General features: G+C 36.3%; 1 protein-coding gene across 3 annotated transcripts in view; it reads left to right on the top strand.

The window, feature by feature from the left end:
• The window catches only part of MET (MET proto-oncogene, receptor tyrosine kinase), a 114774-nt gene that overhangs the window by 80581 nt on the left and 16570 nt on the right, over positions 1-17623 (top strand). For 2 of the 3 annotated variants that reach the window (XM_024990407.2, NM_001012999.2), the window contains 6 exon segments: positions 1887-2105; positions 8989-9135; positions 10366-10522; positions 10716-10856; positions 14020-14250; positions 16160-16240. In XM_024990407.2, the coding sequence (XP_024846175.1) occupies positions 1887-2105; positions 8989-9135; positions 10366-10522; positions 10716-10856; positions 14020-14250; positions 16160-16240 (976 nt within the window). 3 annotated transcript variants of the gene reach the window in all.

Genomic DNA, 17623 nt, shown 5'->3' with positions numbered 1-17623 from the left:
TCTTTCCTCTGCCTCACCAACATTATGATGACATGTGACATCGTTCATTCATTTGTAATATGTAGTTTTTAAAAACCTCCTAGGTGTGACAAAGAAGATTGAAACAACAGTAGAAGATTAGAATCTTATCTGTTTGCATATCTGGAAATGTAAATTTTGTTATTTTAGCCACAAAGATATTAAATAGAACAATGGATTCAATTTGGACAGGAATGAAAAATTCAGTGGGTCTATTTGACTATTGTTTGCAAAAAATCTCATAAAGAGACCCGTGTTCTTTCCATATTCCCTGATTCTTGTAGAATCTGAAGCTGACCATGATGAATTGAAGCCATTCATTATTTAACAGATGAAAACTCTTGGTCAGGTCTGATTTAGATTTACTGATCCAGCCAGAGTAAATTTCCAGTCTAACAAATTCAGATCATTTAAAATAAAAATATTGATCACCTTCTTAACAAAATGCATATTAATTTGTTAACATACATTATGCCCCAGAAGCCAGAAGTTTGTTAATTTTCAAATTTCTTGTTACATAGAAAATTATTGTAATAGCAGTAAAGTTGTTCATTTCCTTTTTTCAAGATCATAGGATAGCTTTTAGCATTGTAATATGAATTTGATACAAAACTAAGTAATATTTTATACATATTATGTCTGTATATCATTTTTCTTTATCTGCATATAGCACACATTTTTCAATAAAGAACAATTTTTTAATTATTTTTAAAAGAAAATATCAAATATCCAGTTTTGTTTGTGCTTTTTCTGTATATCCTGAGTATTTTTCTATTGTGGACATAAGTAATTGTTTTATCTCCAACTCTACTTGTCAAAGAAAAGGAAATCTAAGGGATGTTGTTGCTTGTTTGTCTTTTCCTTGGAGGGAAAAATGCAACCATTTAACCTTAAATGCATCACTTTGTGTTGCTGGTTTCGTCTAAGCACAATCAAGAGGAAACTACATTTTCCAAACTTCTATAAATCAGAATTACAAAGGGGAAAATTTTTAATGAAAGATGAAAGGACATGAAATAATGATAGCAGAACCTTTGTAAAATAGGATAGGAAAAGTTTGACCAATGTAGAATACAGTGAACAAGAAACCACACAGCATGGGAGTCATGTGAATTTTAGAGCCAGTGGTCTAGGATTTATGTTCTTTACTTTGCTACTCAGAGCTTTGTGACCTGGTCTGATGATATCAGCTCAAAAAGCTCTAGCACCTACCTCATAGGATTATTGTGAGAATTAAATGACACCAGCCTTGTAAAATATTTTGCACAGAACCTGGCACTCAGTAATTGATAGCTTAAAACACACTAATAAGATGATCTTGCTACATAATTAATTACAGTGTGAACCATATGGTGCTTGGCAGTTGACAAAGCACTTTACCTTGTAGTATTCCACACTGTGAATAACATTTTAATGTTAATTTCTAAATGAGGCAACTGAGTTTCCAAGTGAGGGCTTTGCCCTAATTCGTAAAGGTTGGTTTAAAGCTAAGATGCGAACAGGACTTAAATTGTACAAAGTTCAGCTTCCCACTCTGCAATAGCTGTTTCATAAGCAGCCACCCTCCTGGTGACTCCTGTCTTCTTAAGGAAGATAAAGTGACAGAGGAACGAGACAGCTTCAGATAGAATAGCTTACATCTTCCCAGCAAGTGAAGCTTTGTAGCTCCTTTAAGGCTGGATTGTTTAGATAATCTTACATCCGTCGTTTCCAGAAATGTGTTCTTCAATATTAGTGAGTTTTTAAATGGAGATTTTTTTTCATATAATGTATATTTTCAATTGATTGAAACAGTGAAATGTGAAAGTTGCTGTTGATGATGTCAAGCTGTGTTCTGTTTACAGTGAATAATTGGTGTCTTACTATAGGCATGTCAACATCGCTCTAATTCAGAGATAATCTGCTGTACAACTCCTTCAATAGAACAGCTGAACCTACAACTCCCCCTGAAAACCAAAGCCTTTTTCATGTTAGATGGGATCCATTCCAAATACTTTGATCTCATTTATGTACATAATCCTGTGTTTAAGCCTTTTGAAAAGCCAGTGATGATCTCAGTAGGCAATGAAAATGTACTGGAAATTAAGGTAAGAAATGCTTAAAATGCTCTCTTAAATCATCAACTTGCACTTAATTGACTTCATAGCTATGTGAATAAAATTGTTGTGCTTGGTCATTATCTTATATTACATTAGCTAATATCTAAGTTCTGAAAAGCAAATCTTTTGACATAGGACTAAAAGGTATGCATAATCATGGACTGCTTTTTAATGAAGCATTTAAAAATTCTTTCTTAATGTATATAATAAAGAGTAGTAAATGTAGGACACAAATCCTTTAAGTAAGTTGCCTGTGATTTATTCTTCTGCCGATGTTACTTACATATTTCCCTGGACACCTAAATGTGCTCATTACAACATAAAAGGTAAAAGTCATAAAAGTAAAGACATCAACTGTAATTCTGTACTTCCTTCTAATACTTGGAATTTTGCATTTGGGTGTGGTCACCTCTAAGCTGATTTATAAATGGAGCTGAATTTCCTCTACCTCAGGAATATATAAGCCTCTAAATATAATTTAATTGGACAATAACAAATCACCTTTTCTAAACCAGCCTGTTGCAAATAAAGAACACCAAAACCCCAGAGAGGTTACATGGTTTGACAAGTGATCAGATTGAGGCAGAACAAAGACTAGAATACAACTCTTTTATGTTGCTTCAGTCATTTTTACCTCAAATAGTAATAAAAGAGGCAATATGATCAAAAGTTTAATTATCTATAGTCTCAGTCTCTAGAAACAGCAAAATATTTATATTTCAACATGATGTTTTAGACATGCAGTATTTTTCCCCAAGAGATAGCCTGAATGCAAATATGAGCAAACACAAAGTAATAGGGTAGTCCTTGTTTAGATGTAATATAAATTCCCATAGATCATCTCCATATAAGTAAGAGTATGTTTTTACTAAAATTGTTCTGCTTTTTCAACAAGACTTTGTCTACAGCCAAACCCATGTACACATTCACACTCATACAAGTTTACTAACCTCCCAATTGTGTTTTGCACAATAATTAAGCAAGCCCAGCATGAAATTAAATGGAAGCCTGCTTCAGTGAACAGCATGTTTACCATAGCAAAGTTCTTTCATCTGCTTCTTTAATTAGTTTTAGAAAGGGAAAAAGAGCTTTTATCACTTTTTTTTTTCAATAAAATTAATCTAGTGTGACCTTTTGCTTTCAACAATTACTGTGTTTGCCATTTCAAAGATTCCATTTGGTTTTTCTTGATGAAAACAAAGGTTTATTTGCAAATACTTCTACACCCAGATAAATTCTATTTTTCTGTTCCTGTATCTGTCATGGAAGGATTAGAGAATAATGGTTCTTTATCTACCCTTTCTAATAGTCTTACAAGGAGGAGAAAACTCCTTTTTCTATAAATTACATACCCATTATTCAATGTCCTACAAAATTGTTGGACCAAGAAAAATATGATTTGACATCATCCTCAGCCTTTAATGCTGTTCCCAACCTGGCCCAAGAGGTCTCTGGAAATAGACACAAGAGACTTTCTTTTCTTGTCTATATGCAGAATGACTCTTTTCTCTAACAATGGTCTATCACCTGTCATGTCACAGAGTGGCAATCTGGGGAAAATAGGAACAGTTTAGGGGGACTATTTTGGGAGTGTCATGATTTAGTCATCTCCCATATTTTATGTATATGTAAGAGAAAATCTAAGCTATACGAGAATCTTTGTGTCACAGCAGTTTAACCCTTTATCAGTTTCTAAAGTTGACCATATTAAAACCTCTGCCTCTCTGAAATAAGGAACATAAAGCAAGAGAAGAGAAAAGGTCTCTTCTGGACAAACAGTAAACTGTTTTTAGCAAAAGAAAGGGTGCTATTTTATTTCATGTTGTTCGTGTTCAATTACCATTCAAAACATGAATGTGAAATATATTTGTGTTCCATCAGTGAAAGCACCATGGAGAGAATTGTATTTAGAGTGAGATTTGCTTCTTTTTGCCAGGAAGAGTTTTGTGCTGCTTAAGCAGCCATGCATATAAGAATTATTTGGCTAAAAAGAGATTGTGATAGTTTCCAGCCCTAGTTGTGAGAATTGCCTTAGTCAGTATTTAGCCCAGTGATTACACCATGGCCAAGAGGGTCAGTCAAGTTTGGATCAAGAGAACATAATAGAGACTAAGTATCGGTCTTCCTCAGCATGAATCAGAAACTCCATAAGGTGTGTGGTAGTTTGTATCGAAGGCTTAGGCACCAGTGTGGACAGTGGTCATCAGAAATAAACATCTTTTTGGGAGTACACATGAAGGCACAGTGTTCATGTCAGCAACAGCTCACGTTTTTGTGAAATTTTAGTTAACACAGTACTTTGACAAATATTGTTTCATTAGAGATTCATGTAGACATATGAGGTTGGGAGGTCAGTGATGATTATCCCCCTTTGCTGCTGCTGCTGCTAAGTCACTTCAGTAGTGTCCCCCTTTATAGATAAGTAAACAGAGGTTTAGAAAGATTAGATAGTTTGTCTTGGGTCACGTAGGGAGCAAACAGTATAACTTGGGCTCACAATCAAATTTCTTGATTCCATATTTGGTCTTCTTTCTATGGCACCCCACTCCAGTACTCTTGCCTGGAAAATCCCATGGATGGAGGAGCCTGGTAGGTTGCAGTCCATGGGGTCGTTAAGAGTCCGACACGACTGAGCGACTTCACTTTCATGTTTCACTTTTATGCGTTAGAGAAGGAAATGGCAACCCACTCCAGTGTTCTTGCCTGGAGAATCCCAGGGACGGGGGAGCCTGGTGGGCTGCCGTCTACGGGGTCGCACAGAGTCGGACCACGACTGAAGTGACTTAGCAGCAGCAGCTACTACATTACAAAGCTTTGCATATTAACTTTCATTTAATGTATACCAAAATACCTTTTATAATAGGGAAATTTTCTATCATGTGGTATGTAGATGTCTATGCAATCCTTTAAGTAAAATAGCTCTAAACTCTTTACAAATACCTGAAAAGTCAATTCTGATGAAAAGAAACCCGATATTTCCTAATTATCCTATTATATGACTTTTTATTCATATTTTGTGGAAACTAGAGAAACACAGTATTTAATGCTGGAACTAGAACTGCCTGACACTGCCCTGGGGCTATATCATATTCCAGAGCATATTGATATACATGGTAATAGAGATGCTTCAGAAATTCAGTTTGGAGAAGTTGATTAAAACATGAAAAGGAGCAGGAAGATCAGCTAAGTCAAGGAACAGGAACTTGGGCTATGATACTAGGAAGGAGCCTAAGAACAAAGCTCAGGTAGAGCTCACTCAGATGGAGGTCTGTGTCAGTGTCTTGGCATTAGAAGGATTTAGAAGGGAGAGTCGTTCGCTAAGTCCACTTCCTGCCCAGAGCCACCAGATTTTGTCTTCCTCCCACTTCTGGCTGATGAACCTGGAATTACAGGCCCAAAACCCATTCACAACCACTGTGAGGCCAGTTCTGTCTACAACAGGGTAGAAATGAAGGGCTCTTTTCTTAGAAGTCATTTGGCCCAGTGTCAGGACCTATTCTTATTGATGGTTTTCATAAGCTGACACTTAATCCTTGAACAATATAAGTTGAACTGCTCAGGTCCAACTTACATGCAGGTTTTTTTCAATAAATACATACTACAGTCCTATGTGATCCAGCATTGAAAGAATCCATGGTTTCAGAACCTCAGATACAGAGGGCTGACTGTGAAATTATGTGTGGATTTTCAAATACACAGGGATCAGCACCCATAACCCCCATGTTATTCAGGGGTCAACTGTTTTTCTTTGTGCTATACACTTTAATATGCATTCTGAGGTAGGGGAAGCCATATTCCAGGGCTTATAGACAGCACCTGTGGTATCCTACTGACCCAAGTAGCCAGTGAAGAAGCCAGTTTGATTTTGGTTCCCCCAGTTTTTCTCAAATGACCTGGGAACTTTTCTCCCCAAATGCCTGTTAATGTCCGGTGCACTTAGTTTTGAAGCTTCCCATCAAGGTTCTTTGCCCTAATTCCCAAGCTGAGGAGGCTCATATTCTCTCGGTAAAGTGTAAATGTCCCTCTACCACCACCTCACTGATTTTTCTGCTGCCAGCCTCCCTGAACCATGGCTGAGTCCTACTGCCATCCCCCTACATGGCCTTAGCTGACTTGCCCAGATTCAATATTGTGACCACCTGGACACGTGAAAACTTGTAAGATCCCTTGTGTAATGATATTATTTTTCAAGTCCTGCTTCTACTCCTATCTACTTTGTTCTTTAACCAGCTCAGACATGGGTTCCCAGGCCTGAGTCCTAGGTAGAAACATGTCATACCTGGCCAGAGTTGCAGAGGAAAGGGCAAGAGACTTACTAATATGACACATTAGGAGTAATAGTTTTTTGACTTTAAAAATGTATTCATTTTAACATTGCAGTGAGAAAAAGCAACTCTTACTCATCGTTATATTCTCAGTAACTAGCATTTTGTCTGACTCTTTGAGACCCTATGGACTGTGGCCCACCAGGCTCCTCTGTCCATGGGTTTCTCCAGGCGAGAATACTGGAATGGGTTGCCATTTCCTTCTCCAGGGGATCTTCCTGACCCAGGGATCAAACCCGCATCTCCTGCAGCCCCTGCAGTGCAGGCGAATTCTTTACCACAGGGCCACCAGGGAAGCCTAATTTTGTATCAAATGGAATTGATTTGCTTCAAGACCAAGTCTCTTCTTGAACCTTAGTTCTCAATGTGTAAAGCAGTAATGACAATAATCTCTACCTCAGGAAAGTGTCTTTACAGGATAAAATGAGATAATTACAACTCTAGATTGCTCTATATATGTAAGGGATTGAAGACCAGAAATCTCCTTTTATATTGCTTTATTTAAAAACCTATTGGACTTCCCTGGTGTTCCAGTGGCTAAGACTTTACATTCCCAATGCAGAAGGCCTAGGTTCAATCCCTGATCAGGGAACTAGATCCCATGTGCTACCACTGAAGAGTTTGAATGCCACAACTAAAGATGTCGCATGCCAGAACTAAGACTGGCACAGCCAAATAAATAAATAAAAACAAAAAAACCTTATATATAATGACTGAAAGGTCAACTAATCCAACTTTGTTCTACTATTTATATTATACTATTTAATAATAGTTAATATTAAATAATAAAAAGTAAATAAAATTTCTAAACATATACATTTTTTCCCATAGCTTGATAAAGCTATGTTTTTTTTAAATGACAAAAACTAGCCTATACCTTCTTTTTTTCCTCCTGATTCAATCCGCTCTGTTATATAGTAGTGGACTTCCAGTATCACATTTTCTATATCTTGGATTGTAGACTTTTAAAATAATCACTATGCATACAAAGCTGATAGTAATTTCTAACATAAGAAACTAATCATTGTGCATTTCTTAGGAGGCACAAATGAGAGAGTTTTGTTGTTCAGCTTTGTCATCTGTTTTTGTTTTGGAGATGCTTTTATGCAACATCCTAGGCAACCCTGAGCCTAAAGGAGTACTGGAAATGTAGATGCAGTATGTTCATCCCTTCCCCCAGCCTTCATCATTATCTAAGCTGGCAAGACACGTTTTAGTCATTCCCTCATAAATCAAGCCCTCCAGCTCTTTAATCTCTTTCCTTTGTCATTTCCTGAATTCCCTCCAATATGTGGTCCAGGGCTGTCCTCCTCAGTCCTAACCAACAAGTTGTCATTTGAAGCCGCAAGGTGACCTGTTAGATTTATGTGCTTCTGCATGGACTTGCCCTGTGTGGCTGACCTGGTTCAATGGAGTACGCATACTGCCTCTGGAAGTATCGTAAGGATAGAGTTTGTCTATATCAATTTTTTTTTAAACTTCAAATTCATGTTAGAAAGAAGAATTTTCTTCTAACTTCTTTTCCCAGGATATCTTACCTAGCACTCTATCGAGATCTATATGAGGCAATATAAGACTAGTTTGTCAGGTATTAAAGATCTTGTAAAATAAAGTGGAAAACAAGGTAGCAGTACTATAGTTGTTACTGGCTGCTCTTTGTCCCTCAGAAAAATACAATTATGTTTTGATACCTTTCTCCTCTGGCTAATGGCTTTTTAATAAATACTGTAACCATACTCATTAAGTCTTCATATGAGAAATTGGACCTCTGTTTTCATTTCTTTCCCAAGGGTAATTATTGGTTTCTTAAACAAAACAGTGATATTTTAAATGCATAATGGTGACTTCATTTAACTAAATATGTCAAATTGAATAATGTTTTTAATGTCCTCATGTAACTATATAATTGTTCAAAATAATATAATCATGCTCTCATCATAATGAGGGTCTTATGGCATCTTACAAGAATGTCTTTAAAAGTGGATTCATTTTGTATAGGATTCAACGGTCAAGAAGAATGAAAAGAAACTGCCCAACTCAAACACCAAAGAAATACATTGACTTTTATATCCATACATCAAAATCTCTGGAGATAGGACCTGGGCATCAGTATTTTATATAAAGCCCTCATTGTGATTCTAAAAGTGAAGCCAGAGCTAAGTGTCTCTGCATTAGGCAGCTCAAACTAAATCTCTAAATTATTTCCCTTTTGCCAACCATCAGTACTCCCTGAAAACATTAATAAGTTGATTATGAAAAAGACATCATTTGACCTAAGGGTATGAGTCAAGAATCTCTCCTTTTCTCTAAAATCCAATTTGATGGAAAAGCTAGATCCTATGATTCCTGACTAATTAGTACCCTGAAATGGTCACTCTCTATTTCAACCATCCAAATCCCCATGAAAATGAGTGTCAGATAATCATGTGCCTTGATAAACAACATGGCCTGTGTTTGCAGTATATTTATATTCCTTCATAATTGTTTGCATTCCTTCAAAATTGTGAAGTGTTAACTAGCTCCTTTTTTTTTTTTTTTCCTTCTAGGGAAATGATATTGACCCTGAAGCAGTTAAAGGGGAGGTGTTAAAAGTTGGAAATAAGAGCTGTGAAAATATACACTCACACTCTGAAGCTGTTTTATGTACGGTCCCCAGTGACCTGCTGAAATTGAACAGCGAACTAAATATAGAGGTGGGATTCCTGCTTTCCTCTCATGATGTAAATAAAGATGCCAGTGTAATTATGTCACTTGCAGGCTTAAAATAAATCATTAAAGCTCATTTGTGTGTAGGCTTTAGCTCATCAGTTCAGCTTGATTCTTAATTGTTATTTTAGAAATAGTGATGTTTTTGTTGCACTGTCTCCTTCCCAAGCTTCAAAAGGTAGGTCTCAAAAGTCCTTGCTGGCTACACTCTTCTCCATCATGCCACACTCTTGCTGAAATTTGCTGTAATCCTCAGGAGGGATGAGGACACATTCAATGGTGTCTTTTCCCACCTCTCACCACCCTAGGAGGCCAGAGCCAACACAGTACTGCCAGCCACAGTGATCTCAAATGCATAGTCCCATAAATAAAAGAATGTGTATACACTGGATGAAGTGAAGTAAGAAACTATTTTATAGCAACCCTTTTCATATAAACAGCTATCTTCATTCCTTTAAAAGGCTGAGTAATATTCCACTATGTAGATATACCACATTTTGTTTACCCAAATATATGTGGTTTTTAAAGGGGTCTTGAAGTTTTCAAACAGTTATGAAATGGGAACATATAAAAAATTTAAAAATAAAAAGCTAAATCATGAGATCAGAGTTTGGAGTTCAAATGGACCATAAATCCAAAAAATCATACCGTGTTAGAGCTGGAAGGAGCATCAGAATTTCTTCTGTGTATCAAAACAAAGCAAATAAAACTACTCTGAGATTTTATTATCCCATAATAATAACATAATTATTCACTTCTTATGGGGAGTCTCCTGTGCCCTCTACCCTATCCTCTAGGACAGAATTAATGTTCTGTTGTCTCTGCTTCTTACAATATGTTCGTACTTCTACAGTACATATCATCATGAACTATAACCATTTATTTTATTTTTTTTAATCATTTACTTTTGTGTTTGTGTCCCTTTCACACTTTAGTTCCTCGTGGTCAGAGACTGATTTTTATCTTTTTATTCCTAGTACCTAGTTATAAGCACAAACAGCTAGGCATCATGTAAGTATTTCAGTGATTAGTAGCCCCTAATTATTTGAACACTGAACAAGAATTGAAGAATGTCTTAATACTCTGGAGGCAATTATTCCACTTCTAGAACAGTAATAACCAGGTATTATTTTGAGCCTAGAGAGATTATAATTCAACTGTGTAGTGTATTTTGTACATATCATGGTTAATTTCTGACTTTTATTTGTCATTTGTAGTGGAAGCAAGCAATTTCTTCAACTGTTCTTGGAAAAGTGATAGTTCAACCAGATCAGAATTTCACAGGATTGATTGTTGGTGTTGTCTCAATATCAATAATACTCTTACTGTTACTCGGGCTTTTCCTGTGGCTGAAAAAAAGGAAGCAAATTAAAGGTGCATAATTTTTTTATTGTCTGTTTTAAAGGCGTTGCCTTAACAATACAATCATTACAGTTTAAAATTGTCATAGATTCATGTGTGTGGTCTTATGCAATCCATAAAAGCCATGAGTTCTGGTCACCGGATCAAAGTCTATTGGGACCCATGATAGCCAAGTCTTTAACGAGGTCTTTCTCTCTCTTTTAAGATCTGGGCAGTGAATTAGTTCGCTATGATGCAAGAGTACACACTCCACATTTGGATAGGCTTGTCAGTGCCCGAAGTGTAAGCCCAACTACAGAAATGGTTTCCAATGAATCTGTAGACTACCGAGCTACTTTTCCAGAAGGTATACTTCAGTTTATTTTTCTGAAAAATACCTATACATACACCTCAGTGGGTTGTGGCAGTGTTGTTTATTTTTGGTTTTGCCTTTATATTTTTATAAAAATATAAAAGAAGTAGTCACCTCTTCTTTGGCCAAAGAAGTATTTAATTTGACACAAAGTTACATGACTCTTATTTTTAAATGAACTCATATATGAGATTTTTTAGAGTCTTTAAGCTCTATTCTCACAAAAAAGTTCATTTTAAAAATCATTTGAGCAAAGGTAAGCTGTTTATCATCTCAGTGCAATGCTAAGAAACTGTGAAGCTCTCTTTAACAACCCAGGAAGAGTTAAGATACAAGACATATTTATTGAAACAGAAGTTGGTACTGCTATATTTTTTTTTACCTGCTGATCCTCAGACATTTAAATTATACCTTTAGCACTCCTTTGAAGGAGTCTCAATGAACTGTTAGCACCCAGTCTTTTATCCACAGCATCCCAGGACTTGAATTTATTTTGAGTCTTAACCAGTGTGTGCTTAGTTGCTCAGTCATGTCTGACCCTTTGTGGCCCGCCAGACCCCTCTGTCCATGGGATTTCTCAGGCAAGAATATTGGAGTGGGTTGCCATTTCCTTCTCCAGGGATCTTCCCAGGGATCAAACCCAGGACTCCTGCTTCACCATCGGAGCCACCAGGAACCCAGTTATGCTGTTTAAAAAGGAGAGTTAACATTAGGCCTAATAATTGTCAGATTAAGCACAGTATTTCACATTGTTTTATTTAAACTCTCCTGGTAAAGGCAGAATGTCTGTATTGTATCTGCTCCATTATCTTTAGAAGTTACAGGACGTGAGTCAAGTACAAGCATTTTCCTGGTTGAATATTTACCACTGGACAAATAAAATGAGTCACAGATTGTTGAAGATACTGCAGAACTTAGAAGTTGCTCATCAAAACAAGTACAAGAGCAGTGAGGCACTTAACATTTTAATTTTTTCAACACTTACTGCCTCTTACTTTTTCAAGTTTATGTTAGTTCTACAGATGCCATTAATGTCTTTTCCCACATGACTCCATTCACCTTTAAGAATCCAGGCTCTTAACAACATGGGAAAATCAAATCCAGTTTATAGTTTTGAAATGTAGACCTATTTATTATTTTTTATTCACATTTAATGGCTCAAGTTTGAGATCTTTAAAATTAACAAGTGACTCTTTTGAAGAAGTATACTTAATTTTCCTTCAGCCTCTTTGCTCACCAGACCTCTGTCATCATTGCTAAGGAACTTGAGTTTTATCCTCTTTCCTACAGTGAACCTACTCCTTGGAGACATGGAAAAGTAAAATAGGCAAAAGAAGGTTACCCAGAGAAGAATGAGGAAATGCACAGCCAGTACCTAAGAAAGAGGCACTTAGAGAGCTTCTCTGTGTGTGTGTGGTAGGGACAGCCTCTTTATGAGTCTTTTCTGCAGACTTAGAATACACTGTGTGTCAAACCAGAATCACACTGATGGTTTGTGCACATGTTTGAACTTAACGGAAAGGTCAGTACAATTTCTGTGCCAGAGAACTTTTTCTTGTGCCTCATCAAGGATTTCCCTCCATCTCTACACCTCTGAGAATTTAGAACCCTAATCTTTAGGTGCAAAAGTTTGAGAAGTGAAGGCAGAGAAACTGAGTTTATAGTTTCCATCATCTGGCTCATCTGCATTTCCCCCCTAGGAAGGGTTTGAAAATCCTGACTCTGGGATTAAAGCAACAGACACCCAGCTAGGCTCCTTCCATCCCTCATCCATCTAACATCTCAAGCACTCCCCTAATGTTCTACATCCTTTAAAGAAGGATATAGAATGCATCTGTCTCATTTCTAGCAAATGATTACTATAACTTACAATTTTCATAACTACAGGTGATCCCAAAGCTCTTCTGGAACCACTGCTGAGTTTACTGCTCTGGCCAAATTGATGTAGTACCCAAACTGTCCAGTGTGGCAAACACTAAACATGTTTAAGTGGGTTTAAGAATAATCAGAGGTACCATCAACTTTCTTTTTATGCCGCTCTCTTAAGTTCTCATTCTCCTGATCATTTGCAAGCAAACAATATTTTCTTTTGATGCTAATGAGGACCCTCCCCCACATAGGCCTCCCTTCTCTGTGTTATATACTAATACATTTCAATACCCAACCTAGTTTATCTTCAAGTCAGTTGCTTCCAATATAACACCCTCTCCTTGACATATATGGATTCCCATTGGAAAGGGCAAAGCAACTGTTGCCTTCTCTGCCCTATTTGACATTAAGAAATGTGCTCTCAGCCCCACAATTTCCTACCTAGTAAAAGGGAACCTTGCCTGAGACTCGTTATAAAGATCAACTTACAAGGAATGTTGATGTGATCCCTTTCCAAGTGCCCTCTAAGCAATGAGGATGGCACACCAACCCAGTCCTTAGCTGCTCCCTCTAAACAAGGATAATACTAGATCTGCTGCCGCCACCACAGGATGGAAAACTTACCACAAATATGGCAAGTTTTCATTTCTAAAAGTTTAACCATTACACATGTCTAGTTGTTTGTATGTATGTGTGTGTGTGTGTGTGTGTATAGAGAGAGAGAGAGAGAGGAAAGAGAGAGAGAGAAAGGTATATATTTCATTATACATATTTTTCTTTGACCAGGAATCCACATTTGAGCAATACTAATTAATTCCATTAATAAACATTAGTCTCTCAAAAGGCTTCTTTTTTCCTTTTCCTAGAGTTCAGTTGAATTTTTGTGGGACAAGGCAGTTGCTTGACTACTTTTGCCACTTTTCATTCTTATGAGTATAGAATGTTAAAAAACAACCCTCAAGCTTGACTTTTGCTATATAAAAGAAAATGTCTAAGGAAATGAAAAGGAAAAAACCAACTTTCAAAGTTACTCCTTAATGTAAGAAAATCAATAAATGTTTTTTATAAACACATACACACATACCCATATCTTTTCCCAATTTACTATTTTATTAGATCAATTCCTTTGTAAAGGTTTTTCCTAGCCTCATGTAGTGATACAATAATTATTTCTTTACATTTACATTTAAATTTTGATTTTGTTATTAATTCAGTTTGCTTCTCCTGTTGCAGTCCCCACTAATTGAGGTTTTGCTACTGTCTCTAATAATTTTGCTTAATCTTGCAGACCAGTTTCCTAATGCATCTCAGAATGGGTCATGCAGACAAGTGCAGTATCCTCTGACAGATCTATCCCCCATCTTAACTAGTGGGGACTCTGATATATCCAGTCCATTACTGCAAAATACCGTCCACATCGACCTCAGTGCTCTAAATCCAGAGCTGGTCCAGGCAGTTCAGCACGTAGTAATTGGGCCGAGCAGTCTGATTGTACATTTCAATGAAGTCATAGGAAGAGGTAAGTATTTCCACTCAGCTTTTTGTTAAACACAATTTTCCAGTAAGCATTTTATCTTCTGCCTTTACAGATTAGGAATGAGACAATGGTGAAAGCAACTGACAGAGTAGTGATAACAAGTGCGCTTGATTTCTGTTCTGCAGAAATACAACCCTGCAAATCACATCCATGGGGATTTGCCCCTGTGCATGGAGACAACTTGATAATCACCCAGACATCTTACTAATGAATCACATTCCTTCCTCACCTTTTTCATAATGACAACTATAATTTCTTGAAAGTGCCTTTTACTTCTGTCTAAAAATCATTCTATTAAATTCTAATATTTTCACTCATATCTCCTTCCAGTCTTTCTTTACCCTGAGAATATTGACTAACTCTATGAAGTCCTGGTTTATAGCAGTTTGTACACTGCTGGACAGCATCAGGAGAAAGGGAATTTATAGCCTTCCCTTGATCTGAAGCAGTATACATCATCTCTACAATGCACTCCAATTTCTTTATACAAAGAGGAATGAATATTTGAATTAAGCCAGCCAGAGCAGCAATAACAGCTAGCATATACAGTACTGGAGGAAATATTGAGCAGGAAAAGAAACCAACCAGAAGCCAGGAAATGAAATCCACTGTTCCCTTTTTTTTCTAAAAAGGTTTTACCTTTAATACCAAATGGCTTCTGATCCTTTTATTCAGTATGTGCTGCAAGAGATAGCACAGATGTCAGCCAGCATGATGCAGAGGAGGCTGAAGGGACATTCACTAGGCCTTCCCATTTTCCTGTGATAGCATCAACACATTCCTCTATCATATACTCCAGATTTTAGTCCTTAGCATGCTCCCCTTCACAAATAGCAGCCTCACTGTCAACAGACATCTTTCACATCAGAGTAATACATAGTTCTTTTACCAGTCTATAAATCTCAGTAACTACCAGTTTTAGAATGTGTGACTAAACTAATTATGTTCTAATTCTACATATTCTAAAATTAGTATTTTGTATTTTTATCATGAAAGGTGCTAAAATGGCAGTTATCTCTCTTATAAAGTAGTAATATGAATGATTCTGTGAATACTACTGTTCATTTATATGCTTTCCCCAAGAGAATGTGAGCCCTCAAGAGTGTAGGTTTTATTTATTCATCTTTGCATTACCAGAGGGTAGACTAATGCCCAACACTCACATGCTAGGCACTCGGGGAGTCTTAGCCAGCTGGATGAATTTCTTAGTGACTTACACGGCTATCAGACATTTGGAACCTCTGGGGAAAATTACTGCCACTGGATGAAAGGCTACCATTGGGAAAGTGATGTGGCTAAAACCAGAGAGAACTGGATGAAATGACTCAGAGTGAATTTGCTTCATTCAGGCCCTTGTCTTTCAGTTTCTGCCAGCCTGGATTACATATTAACCAGTGACTAATGGGGGAAATCCTTATTCTATAATGCTCATCTTATTTCTAATGGTGACATTTTTATCTCATTTCAGTTTATTGGAATATAGAGACCTTATTTTATTATAGTTCTTCATGTGGATAAAACTTTATTTTTATATTTAAAAGATATTTTTTGATCCTTAATAATAATGTTCCTTATATGAGGCAGATGTTACTCCTGTTTTCACTGGTTCCACTGTTAGTGAATAGTTTATTATCTTAACCTCTAATAACAATTACATCACCTAAATATTTTACCATGTATTAAATAATCATACTGCTCTTATCTTTGAGTAAAATATATCTACATATTTTACAAACACAAGTAGTGGTACTGTTAATCAAAAGCATAAGAAACAATGTACTTTTTTGCCACGTAGGAAACAAACAAGAAATGAAGATCATGAAGAGCTTAATAAATAATACTAAACAAATAAAACTAATGCAGCACTAACCAAGTTCCCTCTATCACGTAGGACATTTTGGGTGTGTATATCATGGAACTTTGTTGGACAACGATGATAAGAAAATTCACTGTGCTGTGAAATCCTTGAATAGTAAGTTGTATTTTATTTAACAGTGGAGTACACTTCTGTGGCTGCAGACTAATAAACAGTTCATAATAAAATGTTGATTTACACTCTCCCTTGTGGAAAAATCAGTGACTAGCTGGAACGATGGATCTAATCCTAAAATGTGTGATCGAAATTCTTATTGAAATATTTCCCCAGAAATTATCCCTCAGAGCTCTCATAAGTAAGAATGAAAGAGATTCTTGGATGAGCCTAAGTATCATTTAAATATGTTTGGCTTATAATATTTGTTTTGCAAGTGACATTTATGGAAACTATTGGAAGCATTTTGGCGCATACAGTAGTAATGACTCATTGTACCCAGAGGCATTACTATAATTATTTCTTTAACCACAACTTCCATCAAAAAGATAAAAAATGAAATAAGTCAAACAAGAGAAAACAGCAGAAAATTGAAAAATTATAAATGTGGTAATACCTCATTTATCCACATTTTTGATGAATGAGATAATCCATTAATTAAATGAACTTCCTTAGCAAGTGATACTTACCCCCTTTTAAAGCTAGAATATGTATATTTTTAGTATTATTTACTATTGAGAAAAATCTGCTTAAAATGGAATGCATACTCCTTTTAAGAAGCAGGGAATGCTAGAGTTACTCAGTTTTCCTGGGTCTTTCCCATGTATATGTGTTATTAAACTTAGTTTGAAATTTTTTCCTGTTTAAAAAAAGAGAGAAGAAATATGGAATGCTTCCAAACATAAACTAAGACTTTATTACTGACCCAGAGCCATAATTATGGCATGAATTACTATCTTGTACAACCCACCGTACTCCTTATAGTCGAGTTTGCCTGGCTTCACCTTTGCTGACAGGCCTCACATGTCAAGTCAATGTGCTTGCCTTTTCTACCCTCATTTCTAAGTTTCTGCTCATAGTTTGAGGCAGCCTAAAAAAATGTTAACAAGATACATTACAAATTTATATTGGAATTAATGTTTTCAATGCATGTGTGAAAGGTTTTCCTACAAGATATGTTATCAACAGAAATATTTCAGCCTTTTTGAACATAAATCTGCATGCTGAACAGTGTTCTGTATGGTTCATTTTGTTGGAAGTCTAACCACAAGATAATTAAAGCAACAATTTATATGAAATCTAACTACAAACTGTGATGGATTAAGTATAATTGTCAATAAATTTGCCTCAATAAAGAGCACTACTGCCAGTTGTAGTAAGAAGTCCTATTGCCAAGAAATCTTTCTCTGTCCCTGGTGTATGTTGATCTCTATTTGGTCCAGATGGATGTCCAGGCCTTGGATGCACTGCATTTGTAAAAGAGTATCATCACTGACACTGATACTAATCAGATTAATAAATTAAAGGATGTTAACTCTTCATTAG

The sequence above is a fragment of the Bos taurus genome, chromosome 4, assembly GCF_002263795.3.
Source record: "Bos taurus isolate L1 Dominette 01449 registration number 42190680 breed Hereford chromosome 4, ARS-UCD2.0, whole genome shotgun sequence".
NCBI classification, from domain to species: domain Eukaryota; kingdom Metazoa; phylum Chordata; class Mammalia; order Artiodactyla; family Bovidae; genus Bos; species Bos taurus.
The sequence above is the reverse complement of the archived record's forward strand: the minus strand, read 5'-3'. Positions and strand labels throughout refer to the sequence as shown.